Source organism: Chrysochloris asiatica, unplaced genomic scaffold, assembly GCF_000296735.1.
Source record: "Chrysochloris asiatica unplaced genomic scaffold, ChrAsi1.0 scaffold00409, whole genome shotgun sequence".
NCBI lineage: Eukaryota > Metazoa > Chordata > Mammalia > Afrosoricida > Chrysochloridae > Chrysochloris > Chrysochloris asiatica.
In genome coordinates this window covers 1,037,585-1,053,890 of record NW_006408927.1, presented here as the reverse complement: position 1 = coordinate 1,053,890, position 16,306 = coordinate 1,037,585, and the positions used below count along the sequence as shown (strand labels likewise).

Below are 16,306 nucleotides of genomic sequence, written 5' to 3'. Positions count from 1 at the left end.
TTCTGTTCAGCTCTTGTACCTCCTCACTTCTTTCATTTGCTTTAGCATCTTTATGCTGGAGAGCAAGTTTCAGAGTAGAGTGGACCATGATGGCACAGGTGGAGAAAAGTCCTTGGGACCTTCATTTGCTGATGGGGCACAACTCAAATGAAGAGAAACAGCTGTAAACATCCACTAAAAATGGAACAGAGAATGTACAAAGTATGACTGTAGGACAATTGGAAATTATAAAAAATAAAATGGAATGGGTATTGGCCATTTGGGATCTGACAATCACTATACCAGGAATGAATTGATGCTTTTGAGTTATGGTGTTGGGGGAGAATATTGAAAGTGCCATGGGCTGCCAAAAGAACCAACAGATCTGTGTTGGAAGAAGTGCAGCCAGAGCGCCCCCTGGAGGCCAGGATGGCCAGACTTCGTCTCGCATACTTCGGACATATTGTCAGGAGGGACCAGTCACTGGAGAAGGATATCATGTTTGGTAAGGTGGCGGGTCAGTGAGAAAAAAAGGAAGACCCCCCAATGAGATGGATTGGCAAAGTGGCAGCATCAGTGGACTCAAGCATGGCAACGGTAGTGAGGTTGGCCCAGGAGCGGGCAGGATTCTGCTGTGCATAAGGTCGCTATAAGTCGGTACTGACTCGATGGCACCTAACAACAACAATATGCTGGAAATGACAAATTGAAGAGGAATGGCGACACATTCATCATCAAAAAGAACATATCAAGATCAGCTATAAGTTACAACGCTGTCTGTGATCGTATAATAGCCATGCGCCTACAGGGAAGACATGTTAATACCACTATTATTCAAATGTATGCACCAACCACTAAAGCCAGTGAGGATGAAATTGAAAAATTCTACCAACTTCTTCTAAGGAGCTCTGGTAGCGTAGTGGTTATGAGTTGGGCTGCTAATCTCAAGGTCAGCAGCTGGAAACTACCAGCTGTTCCGCGGAAGAAAGATGAGGCTTTTTGCTCCGATAAAGATTTACAGCCTCAGAAATCCTTTACAGGGTCACTAGGAGTCGAACCGACTCCACGGCACACCACCTCTAACAACATCTTCAGTCTGAAATTGATCAAACATGCAATCGATATGTATTGATCATTACTGGCAATTAGAGTGGAAAGTTGGAAACAAACTAGTTGGAAAATATGGCCTTGGTGATAGAAATGACGCTGGGGATCGCATGATAGAATTTTGCAAGACCAATGAATTCTTCACTGCAAATACCTTTCTTAAACATCATAAGAGATGACTAAACACATGGACCTCACCAAATGGAACACACAGAAATCAAACTCATTACATCTGTGGAAAGAAAAGGTGGAAAAACTCCATATCATCCGCTAAAACAAGGCCAGGGGCAGATTGTGGAACAGACCATCAATGGCTCATATGCAAGTTCAGGCTGAAGCTGAAAGAAATGAAAATAAGTCCAGGAGAGCTTTGAATATGACGTTGAATATGAATCTATCCCACCTGAATTTAGAGATCAGATCAAGAATAGAATTGATGCATTAGACACGTAAGGCTGATGACCATAAAGCTGTGGGATAACATCACACAGGATGAAAGCAAAACGTCACTGAGAAGACGAGAGAAGGGAAAGACCAACATGGACGTCAGAAGAGACTCTGAAACTCGCTCTCCAGCAGAGCGGCGCTAAAGCCAATGGAATCTTTGTTCTAGAGGGTCGGTATAGTACAGCAGTCTAGTCCACCACGTAGCTGAAAACCACGCTCCATGGGGTTTTCATTGGCTGATTTTGGAAAGTCCGCCTTTTTCTCCTAGTCTGTCTGAGTCTAGAAGATCTGCTGAAAACAGTCCTGATGGTTTTTGAAATACCAGTGGCGAAGCTTCCAGCAACACACAAGCCAGCAAAGAACAACTGCTCTCAAATGCTACCACCCTCACTCCATCTTAGTGTTGTCTTAAAAAAAGGGACCACAAACTGGGCGACTTCAAAGCAGAACTGTATTCACTCCCAATCTGGCGTCCAGGAGTCCAGGGTCACACTCCTCTGATGGCACCGGGGGAGGGCCCACCCTTGTCTCTTTCAGCTTCTGACAGTCGTCAGCAATTCTTGGTGTTTGCTGACTTGTAGCTACATCCCTGCAATCTCTGCTTTCGTCTTCCCATGGCTGCCTTCCCTCTGGGTCTGTCTGTCTCTCTTCTTACAAGGACACCTTTCACTGGACTAGGGCCCAGGACCCTTCTCCAACCTGACTTCATCGTAACTCATTATATATACAGAGACTGTCTTTCCAAATAAGGGTATAGTCTTAGGTAGAGGGGTTACAAGTTGATGTATCTTTTGGGGGACACAATTCAACCCCTATACAATCTGTACCTCCTCAGAAGTAAGGAAGGTGAGACTTTTCTCACCTACTTTGTACATCTCAGTCAGGAGGTGTCCAGTCCCTGAAGAAAGACATCAAGCTTGCTAAAGTAGTTGTTACGTGCCAATTGGTTCCGACTCATAGCAATCCTGTAGAGGGTTTCCAAGGAGCAGCTGGTCAGTTTGAACCACTGACCTCATGGTTCAAACTGACCTTGCAGCCCAGCAAATTATCCTGCAGCACTACTGAGGGTCAGAACAAAAGAGGAAGACCCCCGATGGGGCCAGTGAGGACAAGAGAGACCCTCAGTGAGATGGACAGATACAGCAGTTACAGCAACAGACTCAAAGATGCCTGGTTGCTGGACCAGGCAGTGTTTCAAGGCCATGCAGTGTTGGAGCCCACGTGATGGTAGCCACCAACAACAGCTGGACAGCCAGATGTGGGCACAGGAGCGAGTGGACGTAGCTGTGTGAGTGTGTGGAATAGAAGGCAGACACGAGTTGCCTGTCTCTTTGATCTCATCCCAAATCGACCCACAACTCCATGGCCTTTAACTATCTCTTCCTTCTCCTGGGTCCAGGACACCCGGGCACCCTCCTCCCTTGTGTGGTTTGGGCCCTGTTCCTGCTCCACCTGGGGTCAAGGGTCAGGATTGCCACTACGCTTCTGGAGGTGTGTGAACCTGCCCTGAACGAGGCTACACAGACACTGAACAGAGAACTGCGTTCACACTTCCAGTCTTCAGTGCATCTGCCAGGAGGCAGCTGGTGAGTGACTGAGAACACACCAACAAAAATAAAGTCACAAATATAAACACACAGCCACCACAATGGCTAGGAGCAAACAGACCATTTCAGCTTACACGAAGAAACAAGACAGAGTGCCTCAAACAAGTGACCAAAATACAGTCAGGAAATATAAGACCAGAAATGGTATCGGAACTACTTGATAAGAAATTTAAAGAATGCTGTTTAGGTAACTTCAAGGGATTGAAAGAAAGATCCAACGAAAACAAAGGGAACACAAACATTTTTAGAGTAATAAACATTACAAGACCAGTCTCACAAATCAGAAATTGGAAACCATACAAAACCAGCGATAAGAAAGTCAGAAGGTTAGTCCTTCAGAAGTCCATCGTACCCTGAAAGGGCAAAAAAACTTAGACAAATCTCTCAATACTCATCTTTGGTAGGAACAATCAGAAAAAAGAATTTGAAAAATTGAAGAAAGCCTAAGATTTATGTCACACACTATCAAGAGAAATAACTTAGGTGTGACCACATTCCAGAGTAGGAACAGACAGACTGAAAAAAGAAGAAAAAAACCTGAGAGAAAACTGTCCAAGAGTGGTTGGAAGAGACTTCCCTAGCATCACAAAAAAGGAGAAGGTAAGCACTCAAGATGTTAAACTCTAAATAGGACAGACCCCAAAAGAAAATCATCAAGACATGTCAGACTCAAACTTTTCAAAACCAAAGACAAGGAAAGAATCCTGAGAGCAGATGGGGAGAAATGAAATGGTACCTACAGAGGAGAACTAAGAAGGCTAAACTCTGATTTCTCAGCAGAAACCATACGGGCAAGAAGACAAGGGGAAGACACATATAAAATTCTGAAAGAAAACAAAAATTGCCAACCAAAACTGTCTGAAATTAGGACAGTTTCAGATAAAGAGAAAGTAAAAGAATTTGCAGAAACTAGACCAACATTACAAAAACTCTGGACTGGAAACTGACAACTGCCTGAGATTAACATACATGGTAATATCACCCAGAACTCATCCCAGACATCATGTTCTTGTTAAGTGCCATACAGTCTGTTCCGACTCATAGCGGCCCTGTATAGGGTTTCTAAGGAGCCACTGGTGAGCTTGAACCGCCGACCTTGCAGTCCAGTGCATTAACCCACAGTGCTGTACCAACAGTCCGAAACAAACCTACAAGACTGAAAATAAGACATCAGTTTACAGCAATAACAAAACATAAAGTCAAAGTAGGAAATGATATACAGAGCTTCCTAACGAAGTGGAAATATAGTAGATTTATAGAAACAAATAAAATAAACAAACAAATAAAATAAATAACCCTAAACCTAGATCACGCCTTATTCCTACCCCCAGCCCAACCCTTACCCTAGTCCTAAGCATAACCCTAATACTATACGGAATCCTAGCATAGTCCTAACCTAGCCCAACTCCACGCCATCCCCCAAAATGACAGTCCAGAAAACCTCATGCGGCTGTTCTTCTGTCACATGGAACTACCAAGAGTTGGAGTTGTTTAGACGATAGCTAACAAGAATCACCCTCTGAAATGAATTCTGTTGTCTGGGGCACTGAGGCACAAGTAGGCGATTCCTGGGCCTTCTGCCCCCGCCCCCATCTCCTGCTCCATCCATCTTGTGTCCAGTTATCCCACGCGGGCCTTGGCTCTAACATGGGGGTCTCCCTCTCAGTACTGCTGATATAGGGTCAGACTGTTCTCTGGGATGGGGCAGTCCTATGTGCTGTAGGGCCCCTGGCCTCCACCCATTCAATGCCAGTAGTCCCCAGACATCACATAGTGTCCCCTGGAGCAAAACTCCCCCCACTGAAGTGCCAACCTGTGACCTCCTCTCCCACCCTCCCCCGCCTCCGCCTCCTTAGTGACAACCTGCATAACAGGCACAGTCCTGCCTCAGGGCCTTTGCACAAGCCATGCCCTCTGTCCTGGATACTTTCCTCCTCAGACACCTGCACCTTTCCCTCCCTCTCTTCCTCTGGGTTTTTGATGAAATCTCTCCTGTCTGCCTTACCTCACTCTGCTCTACAAAGTCACCTTCCACCATAGTTCATTTACTTATTATTATTCAGTGCTTGTAAATGTCTCCCTGGGAATATCAGGGTCTCCTGGTCTGTCTGATTCACTGTCCCTGTGTTGCTTGGGTCCCTCCTCTGGTCTGCCCTTGGCTAACCTAAAAGTTGGCAGCTGGACCCCACACAACAGCACTGAGGAAGAAGAGTTCTGGTGACCTGCTTGGGGAAAAAAGTAAACCAATTCTGCTGTCACTAAGTCAGTCCTGCAGGGCAGTCTCCCTCCCACTGCCCTTCAGTCGATTTGCCAAACAAAGTTTCCAAAGCAAGTGTTCTGGAAGCTGACTGTCATCTTTCTTCCCTGGAGCCGTTGGTGGCTTTGTAGCAACCTGACGTTTTGGTTAGTAGCGGGGTGCTTAACCACGGTACCTCTTTCGGTAAAGAGGACGGCCAAGAAAGCCCCTTGGAGCAGTCCTCGGTAACACACAGCGTCCTGAAGAGTCAGACCCAAGTAGACGGCGAAGGGTTTCGGTGTAGCGTAGTGACTGCATGGAATGGATCGCTAAATGAGCAGATGCTGGGCTGGGCGTGATGCAGAGGTCTGTAGGGACCCATTGGGTCTTGGGGCAATGGGACATCCAGGTAGCGGCCGGGCTGGGGGCCAGGCTCCCAAGTAGCCCTGGAGTCACCATGCACTAGGATGCAAACCTATTTAGAGAGCGCTTCCTAGGCTGCCGACCGTCTCTGGGAGCCAGGCTGACCCCTGACCCGGTTCGAGCCTCAGCATCCCCGTCAGCACCTGGCTTCGGCCTCGCGGGATTCTAAACCCGGCGTTGAACAAATCCCACAACAACCGAGATTCCCCGCGAATCGAGCCTCCCGAGAACTACTGAGGTGGGCGGTGATGTTCGCACGCCTTGCCTGCAGCCAACCGCAGCTCTCAGAAGGCTCGGATTGCCCTTGGCGCTGCCGGTTTCAGAGGTTGCTCTCTTTAGGCGTTCGCTGAGGACAGCCCTACGCGGATTGGTATTTGGGGGCTTGGACGGGGCAGAGCGCAGGCGCAGTCCGTACGGGTCCTGACTGGCGCAGGCGTAGTGCGTGGCGGTGAAAAGCAACGCGGCCATGGACGATGAGGAGGAAACATACCGGCTCTGGAAGATCCGTAAAACTATCATGCAGGTGAGGAGCGCGTGGGGAGCCTCGGATTAGAGAAGATGGTCAGGGTGGGCCTCACCATGCTCTGTGGGCCGAGCGTGCAGCGTTCGGGGCTCCCTGGAGGTGGGAACGAGCGTGGAGGCTAGCCGGAAACTGGAGGGTCTGTCCCGGGGCAGCGGCGGACAGCTGCCTACGTCGGGGAGGGCAGGGACGGGGTCGCAGCATGCCGAGGCTTCCCGAGGTCCCTGTGAGAGGTCAGGTGTGGCCGGAAGCTGGGGTCGGAAACCTGAAATGTGGGAGAAAGAAGGAACGAGGGTCCTTAGAAACCTCTTCCTCCGCCGCACCCACCGGGCCGTGCGCTTGGTGTTTTCTCCCGGGGTTCGGGGCAGCTGTGACGGGGTCAGAGGGAGCTGGAAGCTGGATGGAGTTGTGTGTGTCCCCCCAGAGTCGGGGCTCTTGCAGCAGATGGTGGAGAAGCGCCCTGACCTCCACCCCCATCTGCTATAATAGCCCGCACAAGTTCACTCCCTGTCCTAAGTGAGGCTAACAGCAGGGTCTGGGCGGCCAGCTTCAGGGCGGCCGTGCAAACAGGCTGGGTGCGTCTGCTCGCGCGCAGGCCCCGGGGGTTCCTAGAGGCCTGGGTGGTTTGGATCGAAGCCATCACCTCCTTGGATTTGGGGCTTGAGGTGGCCAACAGGACAGGAACCCCACTTGACTCCCATGGAGGAATATTGGCAGCGTCTCGCGTGGCCTCTTGGTTGATGCATAGTAGCTGCCCTTCACACGCTTCTCTCATGTTTCCTGCCCACCAGGAACAGACGTAACGGCTTGGCCAGCTGCCTTATGGTGCTGACACATTAACAAGCAAGAGAAAATTAGTGGGCACCCAGAGTGGGGAGGGCGGCGGCCTTGATGAGGAGGAGAAACTGGAAGGGAGAGAGGGACCCAGTTCCTGCCTCCCCATCTGGGAATGCTCTGAGCCCATGGTCTCTGCTTAGGTGGCCCACGTGCTGTCCCGTAGAGTGGCCGTGGGTGCGTCCACTCCACTGCCCCATCAAGTGGCCTGGGGGGTGGTTGCTCAGGCATGCCAGCTCAGTGTGCTTCCCCTCACCCTCCTCTCTCTCTGCAGCTATGTCACGACCGTGGTTACCTGGTGACCCAGGATGAGCTGGACCAGACGCTGGAGGAGTTCAAAGCGCAGTTTGGGGACAAGCCGAGTGAAGGCCGGCCGAGGCGCACAGACCTCACTGTGCTGGTGGCCCACAATGATGACCCCACTGACCAGATGTTCGTCTTCTTTCCAGGTAAGGCCCTGACAGGTGCGCAGCTCCATTCCTGAGCGGGGCCTGAAGGACTCCTTGTCTGGTGGGGTCACAAGCTGAGAGTGCCTGCATAGGACAGCTCCTAGCACCTGTCTGTGCACGCGGCCCTGGTCCTCTGACAGCTGGGAAAGAGCGCTCCCCTGCCCCGGCACAATTCCTGCTCTAGTTTCTCTCATCTGCCCCACTGCCCCGCTGCGCCTGCCCAACAGAGCTTGCACAGAGGCATCCCTCCTGGGCCTCTGCTGTCCTGCTGCCCACCGCCAGGGGTTCCTTTCCAGTTTCCCAGCCCAGCAGCCAGCTCTTCCCCTTCCCTGCAGAGCTCAGCTCCCCTCCTCCTGTGTGCTACCTACGTCTGAGCTGCGCATTCTGCTCTGGGGTGATGGCATGGGGACCATCTGCAGCACTCACGGGGTTCACAGGCACAAAGGCCTTCTGCCAGGCAGCCTAGTGGAGGCCTCTGTCAGAGTCCAGTCTGAACTTGCAGGGGCTCCTGGGCAGCCGCCCAATGTCAGAATGACAAGTAGCTATGCCCTCCCAGCCATCAGAGGTGCCTGGGCTTGGTCCCTGAAAGCTTCAGTGAGAAACCAAGAGGGGCAGAGCACACCTGACACCCACCTGTCTCTCAGCAGAGCTGCTGCTGTGTGAATCTGTGTGTAATCAACGCGGTTTGTCATTGTCATGCAGATACTTTCCAGTTCAGCATTTTTCACTTATACAATCTAGTGAGTCATGTTGAATAGCCCACACCGATCATCGTTGTCAGTGACCGCCTGTCACCACAAAGACTCTTGTGCTTCTTAACAGTGACTCCTCTTTTCCACGGTCTCCCACCCTTAGGCACCATTGGTAGAACTCTTACCTATAAGTTCTCTATAGACACTTTGTCCCAACCCTGGGGAGTTTGGTGTTGTGATTGGAGGTGGCAGCAGAACTGGGGCTGAGGCTTTGGACGGATAGAGACCCGCACAGCCTGGACTGTAAGGGGGATCACAGCATCTGTCTCTTAGTGACTTCGCTGCTTCACTCAGTACAACGTGTATCATGGCACGGGCAGCAGGATATATTTCTCTTGGTGGCTGCGTCGTGTTTCTCGTTATGTTTATTCCACATTGTCGTGGTTGTAGAACTCTTGTGGATCGTGCTGCAGTGGACAGCGGGGTGCCTGTATCTGAAGGCACCGCAGCTTTCTGGTACGGTGACCCATGTTTAACTTTCTGTGGAACCAACCACAGCACCATTGATTTTCCTTTCTGTTTTCTTCTGTTCTTAACCATCCTAGTGGGAATGAAGTGGTCCCTGGCAGTGGTTTGGATTTGAATTCCCCTACAGATGATACTGGGAGAAAGATGAGGCTTTCTGCTCCCGTAAAGATTTACAGTCTTGGAAACCCTGTACAGGGTCGCTATGAGTGGGAACCGACTCCACAGCACTTAACAACAGCAGATGGTACTGAGAACTCCTGCTCGTGTGCTTGTGGGCCAAATTGTCAAGGCCTTTGCTCATACAAGCACTCCCCAGTTAACCAATGTCTGACTTTCAAGAACCAGTCCCCATGAAGCCTCTTACATCAAAACTTTGAAGTTCTCACAGTGTTGTTAGGTGTCATCAAGTTGGTACCATAGGAACTCTGTGCACAACAGTATGAAACACTGCCCAGTACATACAGCGGTTTATAATTATAGTCACTACTTTGCAAAACAGACTCTTGGTGTGGCGCTGCAGGTTAATGCGCTGGACTGCAAGGTCAGTTTGAACAGCAGGATTGGTGGTTCAAGCTCACCAGCTGCTCCTTGGAAACCCTATACAGGGTCGCTAGGAGTCTGACTTGGCGGCATTTCACAACAGCTTTGCAACAGATCAAATGTTTTTAGTGCTGTTGAGTCGGTTGGAATACATAGCAACTCTGTGTAGGGTTTCTGAAGAGTAACTGGTGGGTTTGATCCTGTAACCTTGTGTTGTGGTTAGCAGTCCAGTGCTTATCCTGCACGCCACCACGGCATTGTTACTCATTATTGTGCCGGGGGTTTTAGGGTATCTGCACGTGTTTGGGAATTGTTTTGTTTTTGTTTTTTGTCACCCTTTCTGTGAATTGAGTGAAGGTTTACAGAGTAGAGTATTAGTTTTACATTCAGCTAATCGTGTACTTTGCTTCATTGCGGGTCTGCAGTCCCCTCCATGTACCAACATTTCCCTGTTTGCTATAACTCTTGCATTCCTCTCTGTGCCCTGCTCCCTTCATCTTTCCTTTGCTAACCTCCCGCTTGTATATTGGCCACCCTGATGCTTATTTACAGGTGTCTACCCTTGAGTCCACGAATCATTCCCACCCCACCATAATCATCATAGATATAGTTTCTTTGATCGAGAAAACTTTTTTTCTTTTTACAACATTGGTCTCATACAACATTTGTTCTTTGTGATTGTCTAATGTCCTCCGGGTTCAACCATGTTGTGAGATGTTTCACAGACTAATCATTATTAGTCACCGTTTTTATAGTATTCCATTGTGTGTATGTACCAAAGATTTTTAACCATTCTTCTGTTGATGGGCATTTAGGCTGTCTCCATTTTGTCTCTTGTAGGCAGCATTGGAGTATCCTGTTTCCTTATCTTTTCTGCTCTTTATGTCTCCTGACATTTAATCCATTTACAGTCAGTGTAATTATTATTAAGTATGCATTGATTAGGGTCATTTTTCTGTGTGCCTCTTTGTGGTGTTGCTGGACTCTTTGTTCCCCGTAATTTTCTCCCAGAGTTCAGTCTGTTTGTGAGTTTTCTTGTCATTTTCATTTCTGTCGTGTAATATTTACTAAAGCTTTCTGGGTTTCTTCTTTTTCTTTTGGTGTGTAGGTGTATTATTTTTCTTTGCAGTTACCCTGTAATTTATTCATTTTTTCCCTCCTTAAAACAGTTTGTTTTATCTTGAAATCTACTTGATTTCCTTGCCATTTGGAAGTTCTGTGTCTACACTACTCCTTTATGCTTTGTAGTTGACTTTATTGTACATTGCTATCTCTGATTACCTGTTTTCAGTCTTGTGGGTTTGTTTTACTGTAAATACTTACATATATGGATTGAGTTCTGGGTCCTTGTCATGTATAGTGATCTCAGATTATTGCCAGCTGTTGTTGGTTCTCAGTCCAAAGAAGACCCTTTCGCATCTCTGTAAAGTTGGTCTGGTCATTACAAACTCCTTTAAGCTCTCTTTATCAGGAAGTGCCCTCATTTTGCATGGTATTTGAGGGGTATCTGATAGTTGGTTGGCAATATTGTCCTTTTAGGGTTTTGTATATGTCTTTCCATTGCTTTCTTGCCTGCGTGGTTTCTACTGAGAAGTCAGAGCTAAGTCTTCTTGGTTCGCCTTTGTAGGTAACTTTTTTTTTCCCCAAGCTGCTCTCAGGATTCTTTCCTTGTCTTCGATTTTAGAAATTTGCTTATGATAGGTCTTGGTGATTTTATTTTAGGATCTCTCCTGTTTAGGCTTCCTTCAGCTTCTTGTATGCTTAGCTTTTATCTTCATGATGTTAGGGGGAGTTTTCTTCCAACAGCTCTTGGAAGAGTCTCTCTGTGCTTGTCTCTGTTGTGGAATTCTGATCACCCATAAATTGTTCTCTTCATAGTGTCCCACATAACTTGCAGGCTTTCTTTGGGTGTTTTTTCTGCCCCCCTCATGCGTGTATCATACTAGCATTGCGAGATTGATCTTCAAGCTCACTAATTCAGGCTTCCAGTTCTTCACATCTACTTGTTAGCCTTTCAGTGTATTGTCCATTTCTGAGGTCTTAGTATCAATCTGGATCTCTAATTGCAGGTTTGGCGTTGTTTTTGTCTGTTTGTTCTTGTAGCGTTTTCCTCGAAATTCTTCGAAAGTTTTTATTGTGTTCTCCTTGCTTTCCTCAATCTCTGAAGTTCTATCAATCCTCTGAAGGAACCTAATTTTCATTCTTTGGAATTCTTTTTCAGTTAGTTCCATTAGCTTCTCTTCCTCAGAAACGTTTTCTGGTTCAGTTTTCTGAATCCAGGCACCAAGGTGGCACATCAAAGCAGTGCAGCCGAATCCTACCTCCCGCTGGCGTGACTCCCAACCACACAGCTCCAAACTCCCAGAGAGTAGAGTCTGCACTGGGGGTGGTCACCAGGAGTGGGGTGGGGGGGAACGGAGAAAAAATTGCATCTTTTCTGTTCCCCCGTGGGACTCTGCTCTGCCAGGCCTCCCTCCACTACCAAAGCTGTCCACAAGCTGGTAGAGCTGTACTGGGTGGGGGCCTTTCACCAGTGTCCAACAAGCCCTCCATCCACCCCATAACCTTGCTTCTGAAGTACGTGCTCCAGAATGTTCATGGGCGTCTGTTTTGTGTCTCACCTGTTTGTTGTGGAGGGTTCGTGTGGTGCGCCTGCATAGTCCTGCATCTTGGTGGAATTTAATGTTTGTATGCCTTTAAAGGAGAGTTGGTTATACAATAAGACCAACACTTGACTGAAGTTAACTACGAACCAAACCTGCCTGTGCCAAGCGAACGTACAAATTCAACTTAGAGACGGACTCAGGGTTGGCACTCACCTGTAATCAGGACCATCTGGGTTTTGTCTTTGTCTTAAGTAGTAAGTTGGGATTCTCAGCATAGCCCGCATGTTGGATCTTTAGCCTTGGAATGCTCAGACATCCCCCCATGTCTGTAGGTTAGGCAGCAGATTTTAACATCCCAGCCCCATGTATCTGCTGAGGGTGCTTTTGGTGTTGGACCTAAGAGTCTGCTGTTGAAACACCAGGCCCTCTGCTGTGGACAGTGTGTGGGTTTAACTGGTACAGTTAGGCACTGGCTGGCTGTGAGTCTCTTGTGTGTTCTTTGCCTTGTGGAAACCCTTGTGTGTACAGAGGCTCTCCCTGGGTGTTGATGGTGTGTATTTCAAGACTCTCAGTTCAACTGTGCTCCTGAGGGCCCCCCTCATCCTCCTGCCCCCCCTGTGATCTCTGAGTTTGGGAGATTCAGCTCTCCTCTAGGATGGGGTGTCAGGCCCCTGGGGGAATCAGCAGACAGCCCCCCATGTGTCGGGAGCTAGCAGCCCCACTCTCATTTTCTACATTGTTTTGCACCCCATGAACCAAGACCCAGGTGGCTGGGGTGGGGATGGGGAGGACTACCAGCCACGTGCTTGAGCCTTTCATCTGCCTCATCCCCAGAGGAGCCCAAAGTGGGCATCAAGACCATCAAGGTGTACTGTCAGCGCATGCAGGAGGAGAACATCACCCGGGCTCTCATTGTGGTGCAGCAGGGCATGACCCCATCAGCCAAGCAGGTGGGCGGGGCCTCTGGGGCGGGGCTTCAGGGCTTGACCTCTCTTTCAGCCAAGCAGGTGGGCGGGGCCTCTGGGGCGGGGCTTCAGGGCTTGACCTCCCCTTCAGCCAAGCAGGTGGGCGGGGCATCTGGGGCGGGGCTTCAGGGCTTGACCTCCCCTCAGCCAAGCAGGGGGGCGGGGCAGCAGGGCTTGACCTCCCCTTCAGCTAAGCAGGTGGGTGGGGCCTCTGGGGGCGGGGCTTCAGGGCTTGACCTCCCCTTCAGCTAAGCAGGTGGGCGGGGCATCTGGGGCGGGGCTTCAGGGCTTGACCTCCCCTCAGCCAAGCAGGGGGGCGGGGCGTCTGGCTCAGGGCTGCAGGTTGCCATGGCCTGAGATAAGGAGGGGCAGGGTGAGGGCAGCAAGCTGCTGGAACAGGAAGTGGTGGCCCGTTTGCGTCAGCCCTGACCGCTTCCCCTCTGGCTGTGCTGCCAAGCACCCGCTCTCACTGGGCGTCTCACTGTTCCGCTCCTGTGCGGTGAGGCGCAGCGGTTTTCACCCAGGCCGCCCCCACTCGCTTTGGGAAAGGGGGGGCCTGAGCCACCCGCTCCCACAGACACAGGGCGGGGCGGTTGTCAGCTTTATGTGGAGGCCCTGGGGGGCTGTTAGAATGCACTCTAAGCGGTACTGTCGCCCCCAGTCTCTGGTCGACATGGCCCCCAAGTACATCCTGGAGCAGTTTCTTCAGCAGGAGTTGCTCATCAACATCACGGAGCACGAGGTGAGCCGCTGGCTGGGTGTTCCTCGGGTGGAGCCTGGGGGTCCCGGTGCTAGAGTGCCGCCTCTACTGTTTGCAGCTGGTTCCCGAGCACGTGGTGATGACCAAGGAGGAGGTGACGGAGCTGCTGGCCCGATAGTATCCTTTGTGCATCCTCCCCATCCCCTCTGCCCGGGGCTTCCACACCCTCCTCGTCCTTCCTCCCCCATTGTGCCCCTTGGAGTTTCCTTGACTGTACCTTCCAGTAAACTCCGGGAGAACCAGCTGCCCAGGATCCAGGCTGGAGACCCAGTGGCGCGGTACTTTGGGATAAAGCGCGGCCAGGTGAGAGCAGCCCCTTCCCAGGACTGAGGTGGCCCATCCGCCCTGAGTCCCACACTGACTGTCCTCCCACAGGTGGTGAAGATCATCCGGCCCAGCGAGACTGCAGGCAGGTACATCACCTACCGGCTGGTGCAGTAGTGACCGTGCCCACAGGTGAAGGCCCTGCTCTCTCTCTATTACCACCACCACCCCGCGATTCACCAGCTGTCAGAGGTGCCCTGGGTCTGACAACGCATTGTAATGCTCCCCCACTTTCACTCCCCCACACTCCCACCCTGTAGAGAAAGGGAGCGCTTGTCCCCTGCAGGGGATGGGACTCGGAGGAGTTTCAGTGTCATGTCCTGAAGGTCTCCTTGGGGAAGACTTGACCTTCCTGTGAACTGGAGCAGTGCTGGGGAGACCCTGCTCAGCTTTGGTGGGCTGCTCTCTCTGCCCGAGGACAGATGTCTCCTAGCCCCATGGTGCAGCGTTAGGCTTTGCTCCCACGGTGGCCCAGCCACCCCGGCCTCCGTCACCTATGAGCTCCCAAGCCGATTCAGCACCTACCCTGCTCTGTGAGACCTTGGGCGACCTCTCAACAGGATGGAGTGTCTTATCTCTGGGTCTTCCTGCGTACAAGGCCATGTTCTTCCCTCCACCCAGCCCCAGAGACGAGGGAGTGTAGGGACAGCACCTTTGGGACACTGCCCAGGACGGAAATGTGACATCCTCCCGACGGCAGACCCCTGAGGCCTAGTGGGCTGTCATTGCTGATAAGACAGGGTCCCCCCAGCTGCCACCAAGGGCACAAACTGGCTCCTCCTGACCATGTGTGTGCTCCCAGCGCAGACTGGGAGACGCTCAGACGCCTTCCCAGCTGAGTTTGTTCTGGATGCTGGGTGTTAAAATTAAAGGTTTTTTCAGTAATTACATCTGTGTTTGAGAAACCTGAGCTGGATAGCAGGGTTACAGCGTGTAGCGCCCTGAGACTGGGGTCTCCTCAGTGCACTTGACTCGTCCCCCCGGTACAGACATGCTCTTGAACTGGACCGTTGCCATGCGTGTCTGCCAGCGCAGCGGCTGGTCACATGCTGTCCGCTTCACTTCCACCCGTCTCCTACGCATAGGCAGCAGCCTTGTGGGGCTCTGGGCCTGCCTTTCTGAAGGGGGATAGACCTGCAGGGCCTCCCACAGCTGGACTTGCCTGAGTCCTTTCCCCCAGCTGCAGCGTGGGGCCTGCTGTGCTCCCAGTGGGCTGGATATACCTTGTTTAGGGTATGGTTTTTCCTCCTACAAGTTTTGTTCTTACTTTCCTTATATTTGAGGTGAAGTTCAATCACAGGAAGTTAACCACCTTGGTTCTGAGCTAGTTCTAGAACACTCTTAGCACCCTTCAGAGAAGCTCAGTTCTGCCCTGACTCCCTGTCTGTGACTTGCCTGTCCTGAGCCTTTCAGACGGGTGTGGGCCATGTGTCCTTTGTTGTTGGACTTCTCCCTGCTTCCGCCACCCACCAGCCTATAGGAGGGCTGCTTTCCTGGTGACACGGGACTCATCCTCATGGGCTGTGTGAGCACCACGTATGGAGTCTTGTTGCTTCTGAGGCCTAGATAGATCTCGGGATGTTGCTGTTAGACAAACCCTGGTGGGGGCGCTGATGCCCAGTTGGACCACCGGATTTGTTGGCTCTTCTGCCTGTCACACATTCTGTCAAGTGTTCCTGTCTTAGTGGACCTCAGCTGCTGTCGTCAGGTCTCAGCTTTGGTGTCACAACAACTGTCACAGCCTTCTGAAAAGGAGCGAGTGTGGCTACATGCCAATACAACTTTATTTTCAGGTAGTGGGCTTTGTTAGCCAGCCCTGGCTGTCTCCTTGTTTTTATTAAACTTTTTATTGTGAATTGAGTGAAGGTTTACAAAGCAGATCATCAGTTTTACATGCATCAAATCATATACTTTGCTTTATTACAATAATTGCATCTCTGTATCACTTAACGTATTTCCCTGTATTAAATGAAACGGTGTGAAGGTTGTGGTTTCTGCTCCCTTCATCATTCCTGTGCTAACCTCCCTCATATATATTGCTCCCTTATCACTCATGTTACCCTGTGTCTACCCTCCAGTCCGTGAATAACTCCCCCCTCCTGATGTGGCGTTGTAGGATCCCTGTGTGAACCATGAGTTTACATTCACCAGCTGCTCCTCAGGAACCCTATACAAGGTCATTATGTGGTGAACCGACTCCACAGCACTTAACAACATGACTGTCATAGAATGTTTCTTTAGATAGAAAACCGTAACTTTTTGCAAGAGTGGTCTCATATAGTATTTGCC

The 16,306-nt window shown here is 50.5% G+C and overlaps 2 protein-coding genes across 2 annotated transcripts in view; one reads left to right on the top strand and one right to left on the bottom strand.

Moving 5' to 3' along the window:
- Positions 1 to 6,265: 6,265 nt before the first annotated feature.
- POLR2E (polymerase (RNA) II (DNA directed) polypeptide E, 25kDa) lies at positions 6,266 to 14,140 on the top strand. The gene is made up of 7 exons (XM_006876712.1): positions 6,266 to 6,322; positions 7,428 to 7,602; positions 12,803 to 12,918; positions 13,595 to 13,675; positions 13,752 to 13,810; positions 13,918 to 13,996; positions 14,069 to 14,140. The coding sequence occupies exons 1-7, from the start codon at positions 6,266 to 6,268 to the stop codon at positions 14,132 to 14,134; spliced, it is 633 nt and encodes a 210-aa protein (XP_006876774.1). The 3' UTR covers positions 14,135 to 14,140.
- An 801-nt stretch (positions 14,141 to 14,941) lies between these two features.
- The window catches only part of HMHA1 (histocompatibility (minor) HA-1), a 29,420-nt gene continuing 28,055 nt past the window's right edge, over positions 14,942 to 16,306 (bottom strand). The window contains exon 24 of the mRNA XM_006876743.1: positions 14,942 to 15,135. Coding sequence (XP_006876805.1) covers positions 14,942 to 15,135 — 194 coding nt within the window. The remainder of the gene's footprint in view (positions 15,136 to 16,306) is intronic.